Genomic DNA, 24,696 nt, shown 5'->3' with positions numbered 1-24,696 from the left:
TTAGCAATTCAGCATCTTTGACTAGGACCACTGATGTAACAAAAGCAGATTTCCTTGACATAAGATTGAGAAGGATATTAAATGGCACAACACATGAAAAAACTTTGAACTTCTCTTTAGACTTTAGTTTCCCAGTTGGACAAAATAGGAGTTGGTCTTTACTGGGATCAGTCTCAATATGTACCCAGAGCTCATGCTTTTTGAGCTTTTAAGATTAGGAACTGAATATGGAGAGATCAGGAATCTTCCCCAGAAATGCATAATTGATAAATACCAATAATATGGATCATTTCGAGGTTCAATATTATGTGCTGATCTTGAATGTGTACATTTGGATTATCTGTTCCACCTTTCTATTGCTTGGAATGAAGAAAGGTTACATTTACAAGTGATGAATGGTAAAAAGAAAGATCATCATTTACTTGCAAACGTTGTAAACTCTGACAACTAAGAAATACTTATGAGATAGGTAACTGAAAATGTGTTCAAATATAACACTAAGTCAGATATATTTATTATATGGACCTATTTTGTAGCCTATAAAATATTTAACTAAAATATTGATGACTAAGAAAAATGTTTATGATATAGTATAGTCTGATATAATGATGACTCTAAAGCTTCAATACATTTTAAAATTTTATACACGTCTTATAAAATTTTATAGAAAAAATTTTCCTATTGTTTTTTATTCTGTACAAAGAAAGAGAAACTTAAGTTTATTGAGAATGTATGATATGCAACATATATCTTATACAGGATACTTTGATATTTCTTTTAAGTGAGACATTACATTTATTTTATTAATTCCCATACTTATTTTAATAATGATATGTTCTACATGCAGAAATTATCTACAGCAATAAGAATAATCAGAAACATATTTGTACTTCCTAGCCTGTTTGCTCTATGGGTTGCTTATCATGTCCCCCTCCGTTGAAAAAATATTTCTTGATTTCAACAACTAGTATTTTGTTTGTGGTTTCAGAGATCAGTGATGTTCAGGGATGTTGCCATTGACTTCTCTCAGGAAGAATGGGAATGCCTGGATTCTGCTCAAAGGGATTTGTATAGAGATGTGATGTTGGAGAACTATAGCAACTTGGTGTCTCTAGGTAAATATGCCCTTTGTATTTCAGGACCAAGCTTTGGAATGGCTGCTTTCTCTGCTGTTATTTCAAAGTTCTTTTTAGGTAATTAACTGAATTTATTTTATTCTCAAAGGAAATAGACACAGGGTTTCATAGGATACTTTTATCTTCTCCATCCTTTAAGAAGCCTTGATGCAGCTGGGCTTGGTGGCTCAGCCTATAATCCCGTGCTTTGGGAGGCTGAGGTGAGTGGATTGCCTGAGCCTGTGGGTTCGAGACCTGCCTAGGCAACTTGGTGAGACCTCATCTCTACAATAAATCAAAAAAATTAGCCGGGTGTGGTAGCGCACGCCTGTAGTTCCTGCTACTTGGAAGGCTGAGGTGAAAGGATCGCCGGAGCCCAGCAGATTGAGGCTGCAGTGGCCGGGAGCGGCCACTGCACTCCAGTCTGGGTGACAGAGTGAGACTCCAACTAAAACAAAACAAAACAACAACAACAACAACAACAAAAAAGAAGCCTTGATGCTGCCTTATCATATCTGTCTTTCTACCATCTTCTTTGATGATCCAAGGACTGGATTTGAATTCCAGAGCACTTGCAATAAAGATAAACATGGTTACATTTTAGATCTGCTGAAGGAGCCCTAAATAATTCACAGGCCCAATCACAAATTTTAAAAATAGATGCATTTCTGCAAATGTATTGTTTTTCTGATCAGAAGAGCTTGTATCATTTGTATGGTGATATAGTAGATTGGTACATTTCACTAACAACTCAAATAATCATAATCTATTACGTATAACACATTTTCTTGTATATGCTTGGTAGTTGAATATTGCATATTAAGAACTTTGCATTTTACATTAAGTGAATATGCTAGAGTCATCTTTTATAAGAAAATAGTTGAAGCTGGGCTTCCTGGCTCAGCCTATAAACCTAGCACTTTGGGAGGCTGAGGTGAGTGGATTGCCTGAGCCTGCAGGTTCAAGACCAGCCCAGGCAATTTGGCGAGACCTTGTCTCTACAATAAATAAGAAATTAGCCGGGCATAGTAGTGCATGCCTGTAGTCCTGGCTACTTAGAAGGCTGAGGCAGAAGAATCGCCTGAGCCCAGCAGGCCAATGTTCGGGTAGCCGTGAGTATGCCACTGCACTCCAGCCTGGGCAACAGAGTGAGACTCCAACTCAAAAAAAGAAAGAAAGAAAGAAAGAAAATAGTTGAGGGTGAACCTGTGATTATCTAAGAAAGGATATTGTTTTTTCCTATAGTAGTTTAATAAGGATCAGAACCTATATCAATGAAAACTTTAGTGATTTCCCACATAGATGATCACTATTTCTTATGCTAAGCAAGTCACTGAAGTATAACTGTGTCTTACCTCTTCATTTTTTTCTTCTCTGGAGGCTTGGGGATGTTATTGATTGGTACATTCCCCTGGAGGACCCAAATTGGGTGGGAAAAATATCTGTGGCTTGAGGAGAAAAGCAAGGGCTTTCAACATGATCTCTAAGAAGTCCTACCTAATCCTTACTTCTTTTTCCTGTTGTTCTTTTGTTATAATTCTTCCCACTTTCAAAAAGAGGGAATGACTCTTCCTCATTCCCTGACAACACTTTTATGTACTCGGGAGTCAATTCCTTTCTGAATTGTTTTTTAACATTTAGACTTAAATCATTATCTCCATTATTTAAAGTGTGTTCATTCATTCAAAATATGTTTATTTAGGGCCTATTCTGGGCCAAGGACTGTAGTAGGTATTGAGGAAATAATGATCTAGACAAAGTTTCTACTCTGCTGTAACATATTATTTTGGAAATAAATTTAATAAATAAGGAAAAATGTGTGTGAATATGTATACATATATACATTTATTTAATAAACATAACAATAAGGTAGTAAAAAGCAGTATGAATAAGGGCAAAGAAAGGCAGACAAAGAATAATGAGGAGTGGGAGTGGCTTCTTTTAGATAGGTAAATTTTGGAAAAGCCTCTTTGAAGAGGTGATATTTGAGCAAAGGCTTGACTAAAGTAGGGGCATGAACGAGGCCAATATTAGGGAGCAGTTTTCTAGGCAGATGAAGTAGTAAGTATGAAGGACTTGGGTGGGCATTAACTTTGTAGGAGAAACAAAAAAAATATATCTAGAAAAAAGTGGATACAAGAATTATAAGAAATAAAGCCAGTTAGGTAATAGAAAAAAGAACTTGAAATTTAATTCTCTAAGGTGGCACCCTCTCACTCCTGTCTAAAGCAAATGCAAACCTCTGGAGGAAAGTAAGAGGCCTTTAAATTCTCACAAGTTAAGATCAACAAAAAAGGAGCTCACAAACATTATCAAACCCACAAAGAAATATGTTGCAGATGAGTGAGATAATCTAAAGAAATAATGTATTACATATCAAAAATCTCTACATATTGAAATGATTCGATGTAGATATAAACTATTGGTGACATGTTTAAAGAAATTAAAATCACAAAAGTGACAAGTAATAATTTTCATGAAGGAACAGATTTGAAAGAGAACCAAATAGATCATTACAAAAGATTCTATTTAGTTCCTTTTAATCATTAAAAGATTGGTAAATTTGGCTGCATGAAAATTACTTTTTTCTTTATTTTTTTATTTTTGTTTATCTTTCTTTTTTTTTTTCGAGTCAGAATCTCACTCTGTTGCCCAGGCTGGAGTACAGTGGCATGCTCATGGCCACCCCAGTGTCAACCCACTGGGCTTAGGCGATCCTTCCACCTCAGCCTTCCAAGTAGCCAGAACTATAGGTGCATGATACCATGCCCAGCTAATTTTTTGATATATTGTAGCGATAAGGTCTCACCAAGTTGCCTAGGCTGGCCTCAAACCCTTGAGCTCAGGCAATCCTCTCACCTTGGCCTCCCAAAGTGCTGGGATTACAGGCTTGAGCCACCGTGCCTAGCCTATTTTTTAATTTTTATTTTAAAGATGTAGGATACAATTAATGATTAGACACATAATTAATTTGACTGCATGAAAATTACTTTTTTTCTTTATTTTTTAATTTTTTATTTTAAAGATGTGGAGTACAGTTCCGGGTTAGGTACTTAAGTGATCATCATTCAGATAAAGTTTGGGTGCCCTTATTGATGTTATGTGCTTCCAGCCTCCTTTGGAAAAATACTTTTTATCAAATACATCATACAGAAAGTAAAAGGCAATTATGAATTTGGTGAAGATACTTGCAATGCATATAGACAACAAAATGAAATTAGTATACAGAATATTAAAAGCTTCTACAGATTGATGAGAAAAAAGTAAATAACAATACTGAAAAATTTGACAGAAGATATTTTTGGGGTGGTTCAAGAAGCAGGAAATGCAACTCAAAGCCACAGTGATGGAATTATTTTATATGCTATAGACTGGCAAAAATTAAGATATTTGACAGTGGCAAGTATTCTCAACATTTGCTCTACACCTTGATATTCACTATAGCCAAAAAGTGTGAACAGCTCAAATATCCATCAGCTGATGAATGGATGAATAAAATTTGGTATATTCTTACAATGGAATATAATTCAGCAATGAAAAGGAATGCAGTTCTGATACATGCTGTAAAATGAATTAACCTTGAAAACATGCGAGTGAAAGAAGCCAGACACAAAAGACTACATATTATATAATAATATTTATATGAAATGCCTTCAATAGGTGAATCTGTAGAGTCAGAAAGTAAATTACTAGTTATCCAGCATTAGGGATAGGGGAAGGATGAGAGGAATGGAGAATGAGGAAATGATAAATTACTGCTTTTAGGCACAGACGACATTCATTTGAGTGTGATACAATGTTGAAAATTATATTGTGATTGTTGCAAAACTCTGAGTATACTAAAAGCTATTGTGCACTTTAAATGACTGAAATATAATTATGTGAATTATATCTCTGTGGACCCATTCTTTTGTTTTTAAGTGCTCTAAACTCATTGATGACAGTGTCAATTGTCATAACCATTTTGGAAAACAATATGAAAATGGTTTCCAAACATGTATACATTATAGAAATAGCTGGGGTCTTTCTAAAAATTCCGGAGCCCAAGCCACTCCACAGATCAATTCAATAATAACTTCTAGGCATGGGACGTAAGTATTATATTTTGAAATTCCCTTGGTTTTTTTCAGATATTTAGACATTTTTGATAACCACTATAATATGGTATCATCTGAGAATTTTGTTTTTGTTTTAGTTTGAAAGTTCACTCTATTTGATTGTTATTACCAATATGTTTGAACTATTTTCTCTGCCATTTTGTGCTTCTTGTTTCCTCTTTTTATCTTATAGGCTTAAAAAAACAATTCTGTTTTCTTAATGAGGATGAATACAATTTTGTTGTGTTCTGGTTTTTGCTTTCTATTTTCCTTCTTATTTAGTTTGAAAAACATAGAATATACTTTTAAAGATTATCTTTAAGTTTTTATCAGTATAATTCATTTTTATGCAAATGAAGTTTTGTAGTTTTTATTAATTGTAATGGTATTTGAAAATTATATATTTAATGTGTATTAGGTATTTTAATGGATATTAAAATATATTTAATCAAGTCACATACACATAGTGCTTTGCAGAAGTCTTGTAATAAACTGTATGCTCTTCCCCCACCTCTAGGATTTCAAGGACAGCATGTTGTAAAACACAGATATAAAGGATAGTATCTTCCATGAAATAAAATGGTCAGCATTGTGGCAATGAGTTGAGGTTTTTAAGGGGGCAATAAGAAATTGACATCTCTATGTCATATATGTATTTCATTGTCACAGAATTCTTCTCAGTGGTGTACCAGCAATGTGTAACTGTTTTACACTTTTACCAACAGTGGATACTATCACTTAAAAATATCTTTGTTGATTTGTAGATAAAACATAGAATAACATTTCTGCCATTACTGGTGAATTAAACATTTCAAGGACATTTCTGCCTGCTTTGATACTTTAATAATAATAATAATAATAATAATAGTTATTATTGTTTGTGTCACTTGACAAATGCATACTTAATTTAGCAAAGGCTTATTTCATGTCTTCCCCCAAGACAATATGAAGGATATTAGTATACTTTGATGAATTTCTTCAATCTGTTATTGTTGTCTAGTATCTTAGTCGTCTTTTTAGTTATGTTATTGTTGTCTGGTATGTTAGTTATCTTTTTAACCTCAAAAATGGGTTTTATTTGTGTTTTATAATTACACTATTGGTGGATTTATTTACATGATTATCCTTTTATTTGCGTGCTCTTCCTCTTTCATCTTTTGGGATCATTTTATTTATCATGAAATACGCTAGGAAGGCTTATTTGTTAGTAAATACTCTTAAGTGTTTATTTTTGTTGTTGCAAAATAACCTTGTTTCACTGTCATCCTTGCCTGATGATTTAGCTGGGTATGAAATCTACCCTGATATTTTTTTCTCAGCACTCTGAAGATATTATTCCACTATCTTCTGTCTTCTGTTGTTGTTCTTAAGAAGTCTGACATCTGTTGCATTGTTATTCTATTTGTAAGTAATCTGTATTTTCTCTGGCTGCTTTTAAGATTTTACTGTAATTGATTCTAGCATTTCATTTCTTAGCAGTTTGATATTCTCCCCTTTCCCAGATCTTTTTGTTTTAAACTGGTCTCTTTATTATGGTTTTTATCTTGTATTTTTATAAATTTCCTGCATATATTATGTGTCATTGAATTCTGGGAAAAAGTATAATTTTGCTGTTTCTTGCATGCATGAGGGCTCTTGAGTTACTCTTAGCTCTTTTTTTTCCTTCTTCTCATTGATAGTCCGAGCCAAGACTGAGATGTTTCTTGCTGTTGTATTTTCCTTTAAGATCAGATGCTTTTTTTTTTCCTTTCTCTGAACTTTAGGCCTTAGATAGTTCCAGTTTTGTAAAGTTTTTTTTTTAATTTGAGTTTAAGTCTCACTCTGTTGCCCAGACTGGAATGTAGTGGCACACTCACGGCCACCCTAGTGTCAACCTGCTGGGCTCAAGCCATCATTTCGCCTCAGCCTTCCAAGTAGCTTGGAACTACAGGCACATGCTACCATGCCTGGCTAATTTTTTTTTTTTTTTAACTGTAGAGATGAGGTCTCGCAAAGTTGCCCAGGCTGTTCTTGAACCCATGGGCTCAAGCAATATTTTTTATTTTTAATTCCTGTTCTTTTGTGGATGTAAGGTTTTGTCTCTTTAAATTTTTTAGACCATTAAGAAACATCTAGGCAATTAAGGTCAGCAAACATCTTCAGGGTGGCTTTAAGTTCAGAGCATATTTACCTCTCTAGTTTCTGGTTATCATTTCATTGTAGCTCCTCTGGATTTTCTTTACTTTCTTTTAAACTTGGCATACTTTTATTTTATTTTTTGAGTTGGAGTCTCACTCTGTTGCCCAGACTAGAGTGCAATGGCACGCTCCCGGCCACTGCAGCCTTGACCAGCTGGGCTCCGGCAGTCCTTCCGCCTCAGCCTTCCAAGTAGCTGGAACTACAGGTGTGCGCTACCACGCCTGGCTAATTTTTGATTTATCGTAGAGATGAGATCTCGCCAAGTCACCCAGGCAGGTCTCGAACCCGCGGGCTCAGGCAATTCACTCACCTCAGCCTCCCAAAGTGCGGGATTACAGGCTGAGCCACTGAGCCTGGCCAAAACTTGGCATACTTTTAAAAGGATATTTGTCATATTTTGCCAGCTTTTATTGGTGTTTTTCAAGAAATCTGATGTGCCATTTACATAATAACAATATTGAATCCTTCTATTTTAACATCCATTCTTCTCATTCATGAACATGGTATATATTTCCATCTATTAATATTCTCTTTAATTTCTTTCATCAATGTGTATCATTTTCATTGTAAAGTTATTTCATCTTGAGTAAATTTATTCCTTTTTTTTTCCTTAGACCAATTGAAATGGGATTGCTTTCTTGATTTTATTTTCACCTAGTTTGCTGTTGGTGTATGGAAATGCTACTGACTTTTGTATGTTGATTTTGTGTCCTGCAACTGTACTGAATTTGTTGACTAGTTCTAAAAGTTTTTCGATGGACTGTAGGTTATTCTATATATAAGATTATGTTGTCTACAGTCAGGGGCAATTTGACTTTCTCCTCTCCAATTTAGATGCCCTTTATTTCTTTCTTTTGCCTTATTGTTCTGGCTAGGACTTTGGTACTATGTTGAATAGAAGTAGTGAAAGTGGACATTCTTGTCTTGTTCCAGATTTTAGTTTTTAACTTTTCCCCGTTCACTGTGATGCTGGCTTTGCTTTTGGTATATATAGCCTTTGTTATGTTGAGGTATGTTTCTTCTATACTTAATTTGTTTAAAGTTTTTATCATGAAGGGATATTGGATTTTATCAAATGCTTTTTCTGCATCTGATATGGTCATAGGGTTTTTGTCCCTTATTTTGTTAATATGATGTACCACATTTGTTGATTTCCATTTATATTGATCCATCACATCCCTAGAATGAATCACACTTGATCAGATTCAGATTGCTCATATTTTGCTGAGGATCTTTATATTTGTGTTCATCAGGGATACTAACCCATAGTTTTATTTTTTTCTTTTGTCCTTACCTGATTTTGGTATTGGGATAATGCCGGCCCAGTAGAATGAGTTTGTAAGAATTCCCTCCACTTTATTTTTTTTAATAGCTTGATAATTGGTATTAGTTCTTCTCTAAAAGTTTGATAGTAGTAGTAGTTTGACAGTAGTGAATCCATTAGGTCCTGCACTTTCATTGATGGGAGACTTATTACTGATTCAATCTTGTTATTCTTTATTAGTCAGTTCTGGTTTTCTATTTCTTCATGATTCAATCTTGGTAGATTTTTTCATATCAATGACTTTATCCATTTCTTCTAGGTTTTCTAACTTCTTGGTGTGTATTTGTTCATAAAAATCTCTAATAATCCTTTGTATTTCTGTGGTATCAGTTGTGATCTCCTTTTTCATCTCTGATTTTGATTGTGTCTTCTCTTTTTTAGACTTACTCAAGGTTAGTCAATTTTATCTTTTAAAAAAACAACTCTTTGTTGATCTTTTGTATTTTTTTATGCTCTATTCTTAATTATTTCTTTCCTTCTAACAATTTTGACTTTGTTTTTGTTTTTCTGTTTCTTTGCAGCACAGCATTAGGTTATTCACTTAAAATCTTTCTACTTTTAAGATATAGACATTTATAGCTATACATGTACCTTTTAGAATTACTTTGCTGTATTTGTAGGTTTTGGTTTATTCATTCTCATTTCTCTCAAGAATGTTTTAAGTTTAATTTCTTCATTGGCCCATTGGTTGTTCAGGAGCATGATCTTTAATTTTCAAGTATTTTACCTCATGTAATTTAAAGTTTTGAAAATTTGTTAAGACTTGTTTTTGGTCTAACATGATCTATCCGGAGAATGTTTTATGTGCTATTGAGAAGAATGTATATTCTGTGATTCTTGGATGGAATGTCCCACTACTACCTGGTAGGTCCATTTGGTCTAGAGTGCAGTTTAATTGTGATTTTTAAAAAAAATTTCTGTCTAGATGAACTTTCCATTGCTAAAAGTGGGTATTGAAACATCCCCTACTATTATTTTATTTCATCCTATTTCTCCCTTTAGGCCTATTAATATTTGCTTTATTTATTTAGGTGCTGTGATGTTGGGAGTACACACACACACACACGCTTTTGCTATATTAACCCATTTAGTGTTACATAAAATGGACTTGTTTGTCTCTTTTTACAATTTTTGGTCTAGGTCTATTTTAGCTTCTCCAACGTAGCTACTTCTGCAATCTTTTGGTTTCCGTTTGCATGGAATATTTTTTCCATCTCTTCACTTTCATGTTATGGATATTCTTACAGATGAAGTGAATCTCTCATAGGAAACATATAGTTGGGCCTTTAAAAAAAATCAATCCAGTCACTTTGTGTCTTTTAATTGGAGAATTTAATTTATAGTCAATGTAATTATTGATAGGGAAGGGTGTATTCTGCTGTTTTGTTACTTGTTTTCTAGTTGTTCTGTAGTTCCTTTTTTCCTTTCTTATTCCCTTCTAGTCTTTCTTTGTGGATAAGTGATTTTTTTTTTTTCTGGTAGCATGTTTTGGTTCCTTTTGATTTTTACTGTATCCATTACAGATTTTTGGTTTGTGGTTACAATGAGGCTTATAAAAAACACTCTGTAGTTATAATGAGTTATTTTTAACTGATAACTTTGATCATAAAATAAACAAATAAAAATGCTGTACATTTTAACTTCATTCTCCCCTCACATTTTGAATTTTTGGTGTCACAATTTACATTTTAGGCCGGGCTTGGTGGCTCAATCTGTAATCCCAGCACTTTGGGAGGCTGAGGCTAGTGGATTGCTTGAGCTTGTGGGTTCGAGACCAGTCCAGGCAAGTTGGCAAGACCTCGTCTCTATAATAAATCAAAAATTAGTGGGGTACAGTGGTGCATGCCTGTAATTCTGGCTACTTGGAAGGCTGAGGCGGAAGGATTGCCGGAGCCCAGCAGGTCGACACTGGGGTGGCCGTGAGTGTGCCCCTGCACTCCAGCCTGGGCGACCAAGTGAGACTCTGACTCAAAAAAAAAAATTTACATTTTTTTATTGCCAGTTTCTGAAGAAGTTATTGTAGTTCTTATTATTTTTAACAAGTTTGTTTTTTAGTCTTCATACTTAGGCTATAAGTTGTTTATATATCCCAATTACAGTATTAGAATATCAGACACATTAGTATCCTTTTCTTTTTCTTTTTCTTTTCTTTTCTTTTTTTTGAGTTGGAGTCTCACTCTGTCGCCCAGATTGGAGTGCAGTGGCCACTTCCGGCCACTGCAACCTCGACCCGCTGGGTTCCAGCGATCCTTCTGCCTCAGCCTTCTGAGTAGCCGGAATTACAGGCACATGCTACCACGCCCGGCTAATTTTTTTTTTGTAGAGTTGAAGTCTCGCCAAGTTGCCCAGGTGGGTCTCAAACCTGCAGGCTCAGGCAATCCACTCACCTCAGCCTCCTAAAGCACAGGATTACAGGCTGAGCCACTGAGCCTGGCCTTTTCCTTATTTATTTATTTATTTTTTTGAGTTGGAGTCTCACTGTGTCGCCCAGACTGAGTGCAGTGGCCACTCCTGGCCACCACAACCTCGACCTGCTCGGCTCCGGCAATCCTTCCACCTCAGCCGGCCTTTTTCTTTTCGTTTGAAGAACTCACTTTAGCATTTCTTGTAAGCCAAGTCTGGTCGCCATGAATTTCTTCAGATTTTTGTCTATTTGGGAAAGTCTTTATCTCTCTGTCATTTCTGAATGATAGCTTTGCTGAGTGCAGTGTTCTTGGGTGGCACTTTTTTTTTCCTGTATATTTCTTCCCACTCCTTCCTGGCCTGGGAGCTTTCCACCAAGACATCTGTTGCTAGGCATATTGGATCTTTCTTATATATTACTTACTGCTACTTTTTCTCTGCTTTTGGGATTTTCTCTTTGTCTTTGACCTTTGAGAGCTTGATTATAATATATCTTTGGGCATTCTTACTTGTTTTTCTCCATGTTTTGAAAGTTTTCTATCATTATTTCTTTGAATAAGCCTTCTATCCCTTTGTCTTTCTCAGTTTTCTTTTTAACTCCTATAATCTGAATATTTGCTTTTTTGATGTTTCAAAGATAGGAGCTGGGCTCGGTGGCTCAGACTGTAATCTCGCGCTTTGGGAGGCTGAGGTGAGTGGATTGCCTGATCCCGCGGGTTCGAGACCCACCTGGGCAACTTAGCGAGACCTCATCTCTACAATGAATAAAAAAAAAAAATTAGCCGCACGTGGTAGCGCATACCTGTAGTTCCAGCTACTTGGAAGGCTGAGGCGGAAGGATCGCCGGAGCCCAGCAGGTCGAGGCTGCAGTGGCTGGGAGCGGCCACTGCACTCCAGTCTGGGTTACAGAGTGAGACTCCAACTCAAAAAACAAACAAAGATTCCATTAGGTTTCTTCATTTATTTTCATTCTTTTTTTTGTATATATATTTTCAAATAACCTATCTTTGACCTCACTGATTCTTTTGTTTGATCATTTCTTCTATTGTAAATTCTCTATTATATTTTTCCATCTTATTCATTGTATGTTCCAGCTACAGGATTTCTTTCTGATTTGTTATTTCAATCTCACATTTTTCTGATACATTTCTGTATTGTTTCTTTGCTTTATGGAAGTTCTTTGAGCTTCTTTTGTATAGTTATTTTGAATTATCTTTCTTAGATATCACTCACCATCACTTTAAGGTCAGTCTCTGGTACTTATTTTGTTCATTTGATGAGGTTATATTTTTCTGAATGTTCATTTTATTATATTCGATATTTATTTTATTTTATTTTATTTATTTAATTTTATTTTAGATGTGGAGTACAGGTAATGATTAACTATACAAGTAGTCTGCATGCACGTGAAGTTTGAGCCTCCAACTGGCCCTCACTTACCCTTGTTTGAGACCCAGGTACCTATTGTGTTAAGTGCTCTCCTGAATGTTCTTGATACTTGTAGGTGTTTGATGATGTCTCTACATTTTGAGGGATTTGATATTTATTCCAGTCTTCACAGTCTGACTTTCTTTATGCTTGTCCTTCTTCAGAGGGTCTATAGAGATTCTAAGCAGACTAACTGTTGTGTTCTCTGAGCCTATGACCAGTGCAGCTCTCAGCCTTAAAGGGTATGCTAAGCCCAGGCTTGCTGCTAGTCTTGCAATAGCGCCAAGATTGATGTGGCTCTTCACCTGGGTAGACCTGAGGAAGACCCAAGGAGATTACTGGGGCTGTATGGGAAGTTTGGTTAGGGACCTGAGCCCAGAAGACTGTCCTGGTGGCCCAGACAGACTTGCCCTCCAGCAGGTCCCTGCCCAGGCAGGATAGATCACTAACTGCAGTGAGAGGGACTGGAACTGAGACTGGGCCTCCTCAGAATTTGCTGTTGGATGGAGGCTGACAAGCCCATCTAGTTAACTTAGGTACACAACTTGTAGCATGTCCCTGCACAGATGAAGTAGTTCTGCAGCTGCAGCATGAGGGACCAGAGCTGAGACTGTGCCTTCTTGGGGTCTGCTTTGGGGCAGAGGCTGAAGAGCCTGTCTTGTTGGCTCCGATGGGTTCGAGAACAGCCTGGGCAATTTGGTGAGACCTCATCTCTACAATAAATCAAAAATTAGCTGGGCATGGTAGCGCACACCTGTAGTTCCAGCTACTTGGAAGACTGAGGTGGAAGGATCGCCAGAGCCCAGCAGGTTGACACTGGGGTGGCTGTGACCATGCCACAGCACTCCAGCCTGGGCGACAGAGTGAGACTCCAACTCAAAAAAAAAAGAAAAAAACATTTGATATCAATTTTATCTACCTGCCTCTATTATTTTGTTTTATCTTCCTTGTCCTTATTTCTTGTCTGTTTATATCCTGTATTCCAATATGATTGTGAATTTATTAGTTTCTTTTTATGTCTGCTGGTTTTTGTTTGTTTATGAGCTATGTTGTTAGTTACATAATGGTCATGATTATTTTAATTCTTGTTGCCTGGCTCTTAGGTGATCACCCTGATCTGATTTCACTGAGAAATTTGAAGCTAGTGGAAGAGAGTTTCTACAGGTTCCTGCTTCCTTATCATCTACCTACCTTCTTCTATACTTATTTTACCCTTTTTCCTTTTATAACACATAAACTCTCTGTGCCTTAAGGCCAGCACCCTCACTTGTGTATTAAATTCCATTCCTTTTTATCTTTGAGGATACTGTTGGAGCAATTGCCCTCTTTGTCTCCCCTGACATCAACTTGTTCAGATATGTCCATGTCTGTTGTTATTTTCATCAGTATGCAAACATGCCATAATTTCTTTCATCTTAGAAGGAAAAACAAAACAAAAACAGAGATCTCATGACACATTTTTCTCTTGATACAGCTCCATTTGTTTGCTACTTTTTACAACAAAACACAAAATAATTATCCTTGTTCTCTATCTCTAGCTCTTCTTCCATTCTCTTGAATCTGGTTCAATCAGAACTTGTTCCCATTATTCTACAAAAATAGTCTTGTGATGATTACCAGTAATCTCCATATTATTATCATTTTTTAAAACAAGAAGTTGAAACAAGATGCTTGACTTGAAAGGGAAAACCATCTAGGATTCTGTTTTTTAGAGTAATTTGTTCCTACTTACATGTCCTACATGTAACAGCTATGTACAAAAAAGTTATACAGTTGTCCTTGGTTTTGGAATGATAAGTGAAAAACATTTAAATTCTCCAACTGAACAAGGTATGTAAGGATTAACTTTTTGTTGTTATTAAAACAGTGAGACCAAAATAACTTGTAATATAAAAATAAGAGCTGAGTGAGCATGCCACTAACAAAGGGGGTATTTTCACAGAACCAGTATTTGTCCCCATTCCATCTCCACTTGATGTCCATCAAAACATACCATTGGCCATTTAGTAAAAAAAAAAAAAAAAAAAAAATGCAGTGTGCTTATGCACATACATGAGTTTCTTTATCTACAATAAAGGAATGGGGAAAAGGAAGATGAAAGAACAAAGAAAATTACTGTAGTAATCAGGATGTGTGGAACCAAACTGTTTTCTAATTGAGAATGCAATCTTCATCTATTAAAACAGAGTTCTGGAGTAAATAAGCAGGTTCCCTTTTTAGTAGACACCTCCTGTCTGCTGCTGGAACACATCAGTTGTATCTTTATGCTTTATTTCCATCTGTGCAGGTGTCTGTTTCATTGATTGGCTGCTGGTCAAATCAGAATCTGATCTGCCTCATTGGCAAACACGGCCATTCACAATAGGCTTTCAGTAGTTTACTGAGATACAACCTTATGCCATTGAAGCCATCAAATGTCCTAAGGATAACTGTAACTTCAAAACATGTTAAACTCTCTACTTTCTGGTTCTCAATTATTGCCCTTCTGGATTTGCTTTACTTTCTTTTAATCATGTCTATATCTTTTAAAGGGATATTTGTCATATTTTACCCAAGGTTTATTGCTATCCTTCAGGAAATCTGAAGCACTATTCACATATCAACTATATTTACCCACTATCACAGCAGAATGTACAACAGTTCTGTTAGCCACCCTCAAATTCCCTCATGCTTTCCTTTTATTATCAACCCCTTCCCCCCTTTCCAATCTGTGAAAACTACTCGCCTATATTTCATTCTTATAATTGTGCTTTTTCAAGAATGTCTTGTAAAAGGAATCAAAATATGTAGCCTTTGGGTGTCTGACCTTTTCCTTTTTTTTTTTTTTTTTTTGAGTTGGAGTCTCACTCTGTCGCCCAGACTAGAGTGCAGTGGCCGCTCCCGGCCACCGCAGCCTCAACCTGCTGGGCTCCGGCAATCCTTCCACCTCAGCCTTCCAAGTAGCTGGAACTACAGGCGTGTGCTACCACGCCTGGCTGATTTTTTGATTTATTGTAGAGATGAGGTCTCGCTGCCCAGGCGAGTCTCGACCCACAGCCTCAGGCAATTCACTCACCTCAGCCTCCCAAAGGCGCGGGATTACAGGCTGAGCCACCGAGCCCGGCTGACCTTTTTCACTTAGAAAAGTTTATTTAGGATGTATTCATATTGTTTCTTTAATCAGTAGTTTGTTTCCATTATTACTGAGTCGTGTTCCAGTGTCTTGAAGTACCTAAGTTCACTGATTCATTCACCTTTCGAGGGACATCCGATTGTTCCAGTTTGGTGCAATTATGAATAAAGCTGCTATAATTTTGGTGTACAGATGTTTGTGTAAATGTTAAGTGTAAATATCTACTACTATGACTTCTTGATCATATGCTAAATGCATATTTAGCTTTATAAGAAACCACCACACTTTTTTTTTTTTTACTGTGGTTGTACTATTTTGTATTCTTAGCAGTAGAGTTTGAGACTTTTGTGTTCTATTTATTGATCTGTATTTGCAACTAAAATATTGTTTATAGAATTCCTGAAGCTTTATCACTGTACACTCCTCTTCTATTAGATAATTGCTTTTTTCCCTCTCTGGTATTCCCAACATTCCTTACAATTATGGAAACCTTTTGTTATGTTTTAGACCTATGATAATGCCTGGGAAATGATAAAGATATTCTGTGTTGTACACATAGAGTTGGCTTTGAATTGAAGAGTAAGTAATAGAAGACATGAACTAAAGCATGAAGGAACAAAGGAAACTGTAAAGTAAGGATAAGTAAACAAAAGTAACTCAGTATCTTGTTTGAAAAGTGTAGGGAGAGCTAAAGGAAATAACCAAGTACCTAGGAAGCAGCATGCAAGGGGAGAGGCAACTGGAGAGATATATGAGTATATGATTATACACTTTGTATGAATGTGTATTTTTTTTCCACTATAAGGAAGGACTGATTCTCAGTCATCTATCCCTGGGGTAGTAGGAAGAGTTGATTAGGAATGGCAAAAGGGTATTTAGAAGTGTGCTGGTAGATACATGATTTTAGTCCTTATAGATGTGTTTCTTGGTCTTTTTTTTTTTTTTTTTGAGTTGTAGTCTCAGTCTGTTGCCCAGGCTGGAGTGCAGTGGCACACTCACAGCCACCCCAGCGCTGGCCTGCTGGGCTCGGGCAATCCTTCCATCTCAGCCTTTCAAGTAGCTGGAACTACAGGCACACACTACCACGCCCCAGCTAATTTTTTATTTTATTGTAGAGATGAGGTCTCACCAAGTTGCCCGGGTCAGCCTCAAACCCATGGGCTCAAGCAGCCCACTCACTTCAGCCTCCCAAAGTGCTGGGATTACAGGCTGAGCCACTGATCCTGGCCTCTTTTGTTTGTTTTTTTTTCCCTCTTGTTTTCCAGTTGGTTTTAGGCCTTCATTCATCTGTTTTTTATTGATTGCTAGATATTCCAAAGAAAAATTACAAACATAATTTGAGGCCTTGGGTGACATTTTATATCTTCAATAGATATTTAAATTTGCTATGGAAAACAGTTGTCAATCACCTTAAAGCAAAATTTTGGTCTTGAGGTGATTCAAAAATTATTCAGATATTTAATATTGAGAATGTAATATTGGTCTGTAACAACAGAGTTCTGGGGTAAAAAAGCAGGTTCCCTTTTTAGTGGACACCTTCTATCTGCTGCTAGAATACAGCAATTGTATCTTTCCCCTTTAATTCCAACTGTGCAGGTGTGTCTGTTTCATTAATTGACTGCCCATCAAATCAGAATCTGATCTGTCTCATTGACAAACACTGTCATTCACAATAGGCTTTTAATAGTTTACTGAGATACAACCTTATGCAACTGAAGCCAGCAAATGATGTCCCAAGGGTAACTAACTTCAAAGTGTGTTCACATCTTTACTTTCTGGTTCTCATTTCATTGTTTCATTTCATTGTTTCCCTTTAAAGATTTTCTTTTAATCACGTCTTTTATTTTATCTTTTATTTTTTGAGTTGGAGTCTAACTCCATTGCCCAGGCTGCAGTGCAGTGGCATGCTCACCGTCACCCCAGTGTTGACATGCTGGGCTCAGGTGACATCTTTACTTTCTTAAAAAGGCTTTGAGCTCCACCCAGACTGGCCTACTATTTCTCCCTTTTTCTCATTTGTAACCTTCAGGGTTCCCAAACCAAAGTATGGAGAATTTATGACAAGTACTATTCTCCAATTATTGTGTCCAACCCCACAAAACAGTTCAAAACACTGCTTGGTGTCTTTATCTATTACCTGTCTTTTCTATAATTGTAAGACTTCTTTAAGTGGAAAAGTGGACACAAATGTTAGGCACATTTCTTTGACTTTTTATATTTTTTAACTTTCAGTCAATCAACTCTGTATATTTGTATTAAATCTGTGATGCCTTCAGTCAGGTGCTTTTAATAATTTGTCCAATTTATATAATTGTGTTATCAGGAAGGTTGGTCTAGATGACCAAAAACAGATATTTTAGGAACTGATCATTGAGGAAAAGCCAGTTTGTATAGTCTCATACAGAGCAGTTCAAAGAGCTGGAACAGGCCCTATAAGGTGAAAAAGGCCTCATAACTTTTTCAGAGTTTAAAGAAAACTAATTTGATTAACAAATAGTGAGCAAAGCTAAGAAGGCCCATGGGGAAAATCAGATACATAAACAGGGACCAGACCATGGAGTCGGAGAAAACATAAAAGTCATTGAAGAGTTTGGATTTTATTCTAAGTTTAATTTGGAAGCTATTAAAAGTTTTTAAGCAGAGACAGCAAATCATGATCTGAATCTTAAGCTGGAATCACATGACAGAAAGTATTAAAAGTAGAGATCCCTATGCTCTTTTTCTGATTCACTAGCAATTAACCTGGTATCATATCTGAACATTTATAATTTTATCAAGCTCCCTAGGTGATTTTGATTCCCACCAAAACTTGAGAATCACTGACAGTAAAAGTTTTCTTATTTCTTATCTTCTCAGGTGAGTTTTTATTATTCTCTGCTCTGTCAGGTGTTCTTTTTAAGTGTTAATATATGAAATTATTCTAAACTAATATTGTTTTAAACTCTAGGCAAAAATCACTTTAGAAGGTTTTGGCTATGTGTGTATGTGAGAGAGAAAGAGAAAGAAAAGAGTAAAATATTTTAGAATAGGAAATGGTAGATATTGTTTTATGAAATTATATAGTAGATTGTGATATGAGTGTTACGTGTGAGTCATGGTAAGCAAACTTTAAACATACCAATAACTTATTTCTCGTTCTCATATTTCCTATTATTTACCTTTACTATGGAAGTTCTGTTTCTCCTCAATTTGTGATGTTCTTTAATCTTTCAGAGTTGCCTTCAGGGTGTTCAAGTAAGGACTTTTCTACAAAAAAGGACACTTATGAAACAGACTTATCCCAATGGGAAATAAATAAGAGGCTTGAAAACTGTGACCTTGAAGAGTCCAATTCCAGAGATTATTTGGACGTCCAAGGCCAGTTGGAGAAGCAAAAAGAAAATCAGAAGGAATATTTCAAGCAAGGGATGATCACATATTACAAAATGTCAATTTTCAACCAGCATCCTTACTTATCCCAACATCCAAGATACAATTCTACTGAAAAACCCTATAAATGTAAGGATTGTGGGAAAGCCTTTAGACGAGCTTCACACCTAACTGAACATCAAAGTATTCATACTGGTGAAAAACCCTATGCATGTAAGCATTGTGGGAAGGCCTTTAGTCGTGATTCACAACTCAGTCTTCATCAGAGACTTCATACTGGTGAGAAACCCTATGCATGCAAGGAATGTGGAAAGGCTTTTATTCAAAGCTCACAACTTATTTTACATCATAGAACTCATACTGGTGAAAAACCATATAAATGTGAGCAATGTGGGAAAGCCTTTATTCGTAGCTCACAACTTACCCGACATCAAAAAGTTCATACTGGTGAGAAACCTTATGACTGTAAAGAATGTGGAAAGGCCTTTACTCAGAATGCACAACTTACTTTGCACCAGAGACTTCATACTGGTGAGAAGCTCTATGAATGCAAAGAATGTACAAAGGTCTTTACTCAGCCCTCAAAACTTACTCTGCATAAGAGAATTCATACCGGTGAGAAACCCTATGAGTGTAAGGAATGTGGGAGAGCTTTTATTTGTGGCTCACACCTTTCTCAACATCAGAAAATTCATAATGGCGAAAAACCATATGAATGTAAGGAATGTGGAAAGGCCTTTTTCCGGGGCTCATTACTTACACAACATCAGAGGATTCATACAGGTGAAAAACCCTATCAATGTGAAGAATGTGGGGAAGCCTTTATCCGTGGCTCACAGCTTACTCAACACCAGAGAATTCATACCAATGAAAGGCCCTATGAATGTAAGGAATGCGGGAAGACCTTTGGTCATAGTTCACTCCTTAGTCAACATCAGAGAATACACACTGGTGAGAAACCCTATCAATGTAAGGAATGTGGAAAGGCATTTAATCGTGGCTCACTCCTTACTCGACATCAGAGGATTCACACTGGTGAGAAACCTTACGAATGTAAAGAATGTGGAAAAACCTTTAGTCGTGGTTCAGAACTTACTCAACATGAGAGAATTCACACTGGTGAGAAACCCTATGAATGTAAGGTATGTGGGAAATCTTTTGTCCGTAGCTCACAGCTTACTCAGCATCAGAGAATCCATACTGGTGAGAAACCTTATGAATGTAAAGAATGTAGAATGGCCTTTACTCAGAGTTCACATCTTTCTCAACATCAGAGACTTCATACTGGTGAGAGACCCTATGTATGTAATGAATGTGGGAAGGCCTTTACACGTGGCTTACTACTTATACTGCATCAGAGAATTCACACAGGTGAGAAACCATATCAGTGTAATGAATGTGGGAAAGCCTTTATTCGTGGTTCACAACTGACCCAACATCAGCGAATTCACACTGGAGAAAAACCCTATGAATGCAAGGAGTGTGGGAAGGCCTTTAGTCATGTCTCTCAACTTACTTTACATCACAGAATTCATACTGGTGAGAAGCCCTATGAATGCAAAGAATGTAGAAAGGCCTTTACTCAGAGCTCACATCTTTCTCGACACCAGAGAATTCATACTGGTTAGAAACCATATCAGTGTAAGGAATGTGGGAGGGCCTTAACTCATGGTTCACAACTAACTCAACATCAGAGAATTCATATCAGAAATCTTTTGAATATAAGGAATGTGGGATTGACTTTAGGCATGGCTCACAAGTTTATATGTGAATTACCTGATTTTCAAGGTTGCGCATCCATTTTCAGCAAGGAATTTTCTCAGATGTGATTATGGGACCCTCATAAAACACATCAGAGAATTTTTTTTCTTTTTTCTTTTTTTTTTTGAGTTGGAGTCTCACTCTGTCACCCAGACTGGAGTGCAGTGGCCACTCCTGGCCACTGCAGCCTCAACCTGCTGGGCTCCGGCGATCCTTCCGCCTCAGCCTTCCAAATAGCTGGAACTACAGGCGTGTACTACCATGCCTGGCTAATTTTTGATTTATTGTAGAGATGAGGTCTCGCCAAGTTGCCCAGGTGGGTCTCGAACCCACGGGCTCAGGCAGTCCACTCACCTCAGCCTCCCAAAGCGCGAGATTACAGGCTGAGCCACTGAGCCCGGCTAACATCAGAGAATTTATGTCGGGGAAGGAAAATGTTAATGTCATCCCTGTAGAAAACCCATTACTGGAAACATATTAAGCTTTAGCAAACTGGAGAGTAATTAATTCTGTTATTATAGGAAATGTAGGAAGATCTGTAGCCTTAGCAAATGTTTTTACAACATTATTTTGACTCTACTAGTTGATTTCCTTTATTATATATATGTATCATAGTAGTTAACTTCTGCTTTTGTTTAATCATTTGTAAAATAGACCTAAGAATAACACCTTTATTATAAGATTCTTGGCAATACTATATAAATTATTCCATGTAAAAACTCTTAGAACAATACCTTGAACATAGCATTTCACAACTATTAGCTACCATTTCCATTAGTATTATTTTAGAGAATTTGCATGAGAGAACAACACTTATGAGTGTAATGAGTATTGAGAAATCTTTCATCAGCACTTATCCCAGATAATTTGTGGGGGAGCACTGTATGCCATTTTACATGTGAGAAAGGCATCATTTAATTCTCATCCATTATGCTTAGAGGAAATTTATAGTGTAAAGAAACTGAATTTAATCAGTTAATTATTGAGCACAGCTGTTAGAGAATTTGGGCGAGGTGTGAACTGATATGTAACAAAGTCTAAGATCCAAAGTCTAATAAATTACTAGGAATTTTCTTAAAAACTTGAATCTACTGCTTTTCTTGTTTCTTTTTTAATACTTCATTAAAGATGTGGGGTAAAATTCTAATGTACTGTTTTTTCAAGTAAACTGAAAATAAAAACTGACTTTATAGACTGTTTTGTAATGAAAAAATTATGGGAGTGTGTGACTGCTTTTTTTTTTAACTTAATGTCTTTTTTTTCCTCTAAGTAACAAAATTCTGGGTGGAAAAACTTTGTCAGCCTTTCTTACAGGTCAACAAGATAGAAGAGGTATTTGTATAGCTAGAACATTTAAGAAATCCATTTTTCCTGTCTGTCTGTCTTTTTGCCCTTCCTATAATGTAGACATTGAAGCTGAAGCTCCGATTTTCTCACAGGGACTTTGAAAATAGCATCTGGGTGTTATGGATGGTAGAGCAGAAATGCAGGAGGAGTCTGCAACTCTGATGATTCTGTGAAACAGACATACTGGCTCTAGTCTGCCTCCCATATTTTTATATAAAATTAAATTAAACATTTGTTGATGTTATTGTAGTTTCATTATGACAATAAAAATTCTTAATGTAAAGTTTTGTACCTAGAAAGGGAGTGCTATGGGTAAAAGAAATCTCAATTGCAGCATTGATGTAGAGCCATTGAGAACGAGGATCTACCAAGTTCAGGCTAGAAAATGGAAGATTCTTGTTTTTATAGGTAGGATGTTGGGAGCCAACCACGGAGGCCCACTGAACATTAGGGATCAGAAAGGACCGTTGACCCCAAGACCACTAAGGATGTGTTCAGGAGCTGTTGACCCCATTTCCTCTCCCTTTTCTGCCTACCACTACAGCCAGAAAAAAACTCCTGCAAGCTCAAGCATATAACTCTGAGACCGGGACTAACACAAACTAACTTCAGAAGCTCATTGTTCCCATTTTTCCACACCTGGGGGAGTCCAGCTCCTGCAAAGTTCAGAGTTTCCTGGAGGTGAGACAGAGTAGGCGACTAGGGAGAAGAAAGGGACTGGGGAGAAATAAAGGGACTGGACTACTGTTCAGGATGAGCAGAAGCCATTTATTGAAAGTTTACAGTGGACTTTTATCCCCAAATTCTACAAAGTCATTCTCACATGTCTTTCACGTGAACACAATGCCAGGTGCATGAGGGGTGTCCCCCGCCCACCAGATGTTCCTTCAGGCATGAGGAAGAACAAACCCAAAATTGTCTTTCTGCTCCTCATGCTTGGTTAACGTTCCTCAAAGGCAATGAAATAATACCTTCCTAAAGCACAATGTTTCTATAATTGATAACCTAAAAAACCCATTACAAGCGCTAACCTTAATCTATGACTAACCTGTCCTATAAACCTTTTTAATTCTATGCTAATTTGTACTAATACCAAGCTAAACAATCCTATTGAAACTTAAATGATCACTTTTACAACCTAAGGCAGCCTAACCCAGAATGTGTGGAATGTGGCCCAGTCCAAAGTTTGGGGTGGGCCCAACCTAAAGTAGGCTGATCGCGTTCTTTTAACAAAATGGCTACCTAAAAACTTATCTCTATAACCTATTTTCCAAAACTTATATTGCTGTAATCTTGAGATTACATACAAAAAGCCTGTGGCAAACACTAAGGCTCCTCGATGTGACCCAAGTTTGAACTGTAAGTAGTATGAAAACCAAAACCCAAGTCTGTGGAAAAATGGGAACAATGAGCTTCTGAAGTTAGTTTGTGTTCGTCCCGGTCTCAGAGTTATATGCTTGAGCTTGCAGGAATATTTTCTGGCTGTAGTGCTAGGCAGAAAAGGGAGAGGAATGGGGTCAACAGCTCCCAAATGCATCCTAGTGGTCTCGGGGTCAATGGCTCTTCCTGATCCCTAACGCTCAGTGGGCCTCCGTGGTTGGCTCCCAACAATTGGACACTTAGTCATTGCCTCCCACTGTTACAAGGCATGCTTTATACCAACACAGATTATAATGCTAGTAGAAATGCTAGGAGTGATTCAGAATGCCTGTGTTTGGTATTTCTTACTGCTTTCAGTAATGTCCTGTGAAAGAGATTAACTCAGAGCAGAGCTAGGCAGTCTATTAGCAGCAATTGAAACCAATATCGCTTTCTTAGGAATTGCTATCTATAACGGCAGACACTCAGTCTCTCATTCACTCTCAATAATGAAGCCACTTACAGTAATTTAAAGTGACAGCCTGAACAAGAAATGAGACCACTGCTTATTCATGGAAAGGCAGTCTGCTAGTAAACGTTTGGATATGCTTTTCTTACCTGAACCTCTTCTAAAAGTAGTCATTTATTGGGTGCATACTATTTTCCAGCCACAATACTAGGTGTTTAGAATATATCAGTGAAGAATTGTATCAGGAGAAGCCAAGAATAATACATGTAGAGCATGTTAGAATGTAAATGTTATGGTGGGACAAGTCCCTCAAAAGGAGGTGGGAGGGATGTGACGGCTTAGGTTGCTTTATGAAATACAATGATCACAGTAGATCAACAAGAAGGAAAGAGAAGCCAATATTTGAAGGGGTGAGGTAGAAGTCAATGATTGTCTAAGGAAAGAGTATTCCAGGCAGAAGAAAAAGCTAGAGAGGTCCTACAATGGGACTATACTGATGTAGGAACACCAGGGAAGTTATTGTAGAGTCCTGTGCAAAAAGGTAATTGCTAGGGCAGGAGATTAGATAACAGAGTGTATGTATATCTTGCCAAGCCTATAAACCATCGTAAGCATTTTGGATTTTATTTTGAGGGAAATGGACAGTCATTGGAGATTTTTGAGCAGAGGGCATGATCTGACATGTTGTAAACAAACTGGATTAAGAGTAGTAGGCTGTAGTAATAACTCAGATG

At 36.9% G+C, this 24,696-nt stretch overlaps 1 protein-coding gene across 1 annotated transcript in view; it reads left to right on the top strand.

Moving 5' to 3' along the window:
• Window positions 1–22,363, top strand: part of LOC103258664 (zinc finger protein 571) — a 116,013-nt gene extending 93,650 nt beyond the window's left edge. Inside the window, exons 7-8 of the mRNA XM_008056327.2 lie at window positions 19,161–20,649; window positions 22,204–22,363. Of these exons, the coding sequence (XP_008054518.2) occupies window positions 19,161–20,649; window positions 22,204–22,235 (1,521 nt within the window). The 3' untranslated portion in view covers window positions 22,236–22,363. The remainder of the gene's footprint in view (window positions 1–19,160; window positions 20,650–22,203) is intronic.
• The last annotated feature ends 2,333 nt before the right edge of the window (window positions 22,364–24,696 follow it).

The sequence above is a fragment of the Carlito syrichta genome, unplaced genomic scaffold (assembly GCF_000164805.1).
Source record: "Carlito syrichta isolate Samal-C Ts95f unplaced genomic scaffold, Tarsius_syrichta-2.0.1 Scaffold302324, whole genome shotgun sequence".
In the NCBI taxonomy this organism is placed as follows: Eukaryota; Metazoa; Chordata; class Mammalia; order Primates; family Tarsiidae; genus Carlito; species Carlito syrichta.
Note: the sequence above shows the minus strand (reverse complement) of the source record. Positions and strands in the feature narration are given on the sequence as shown.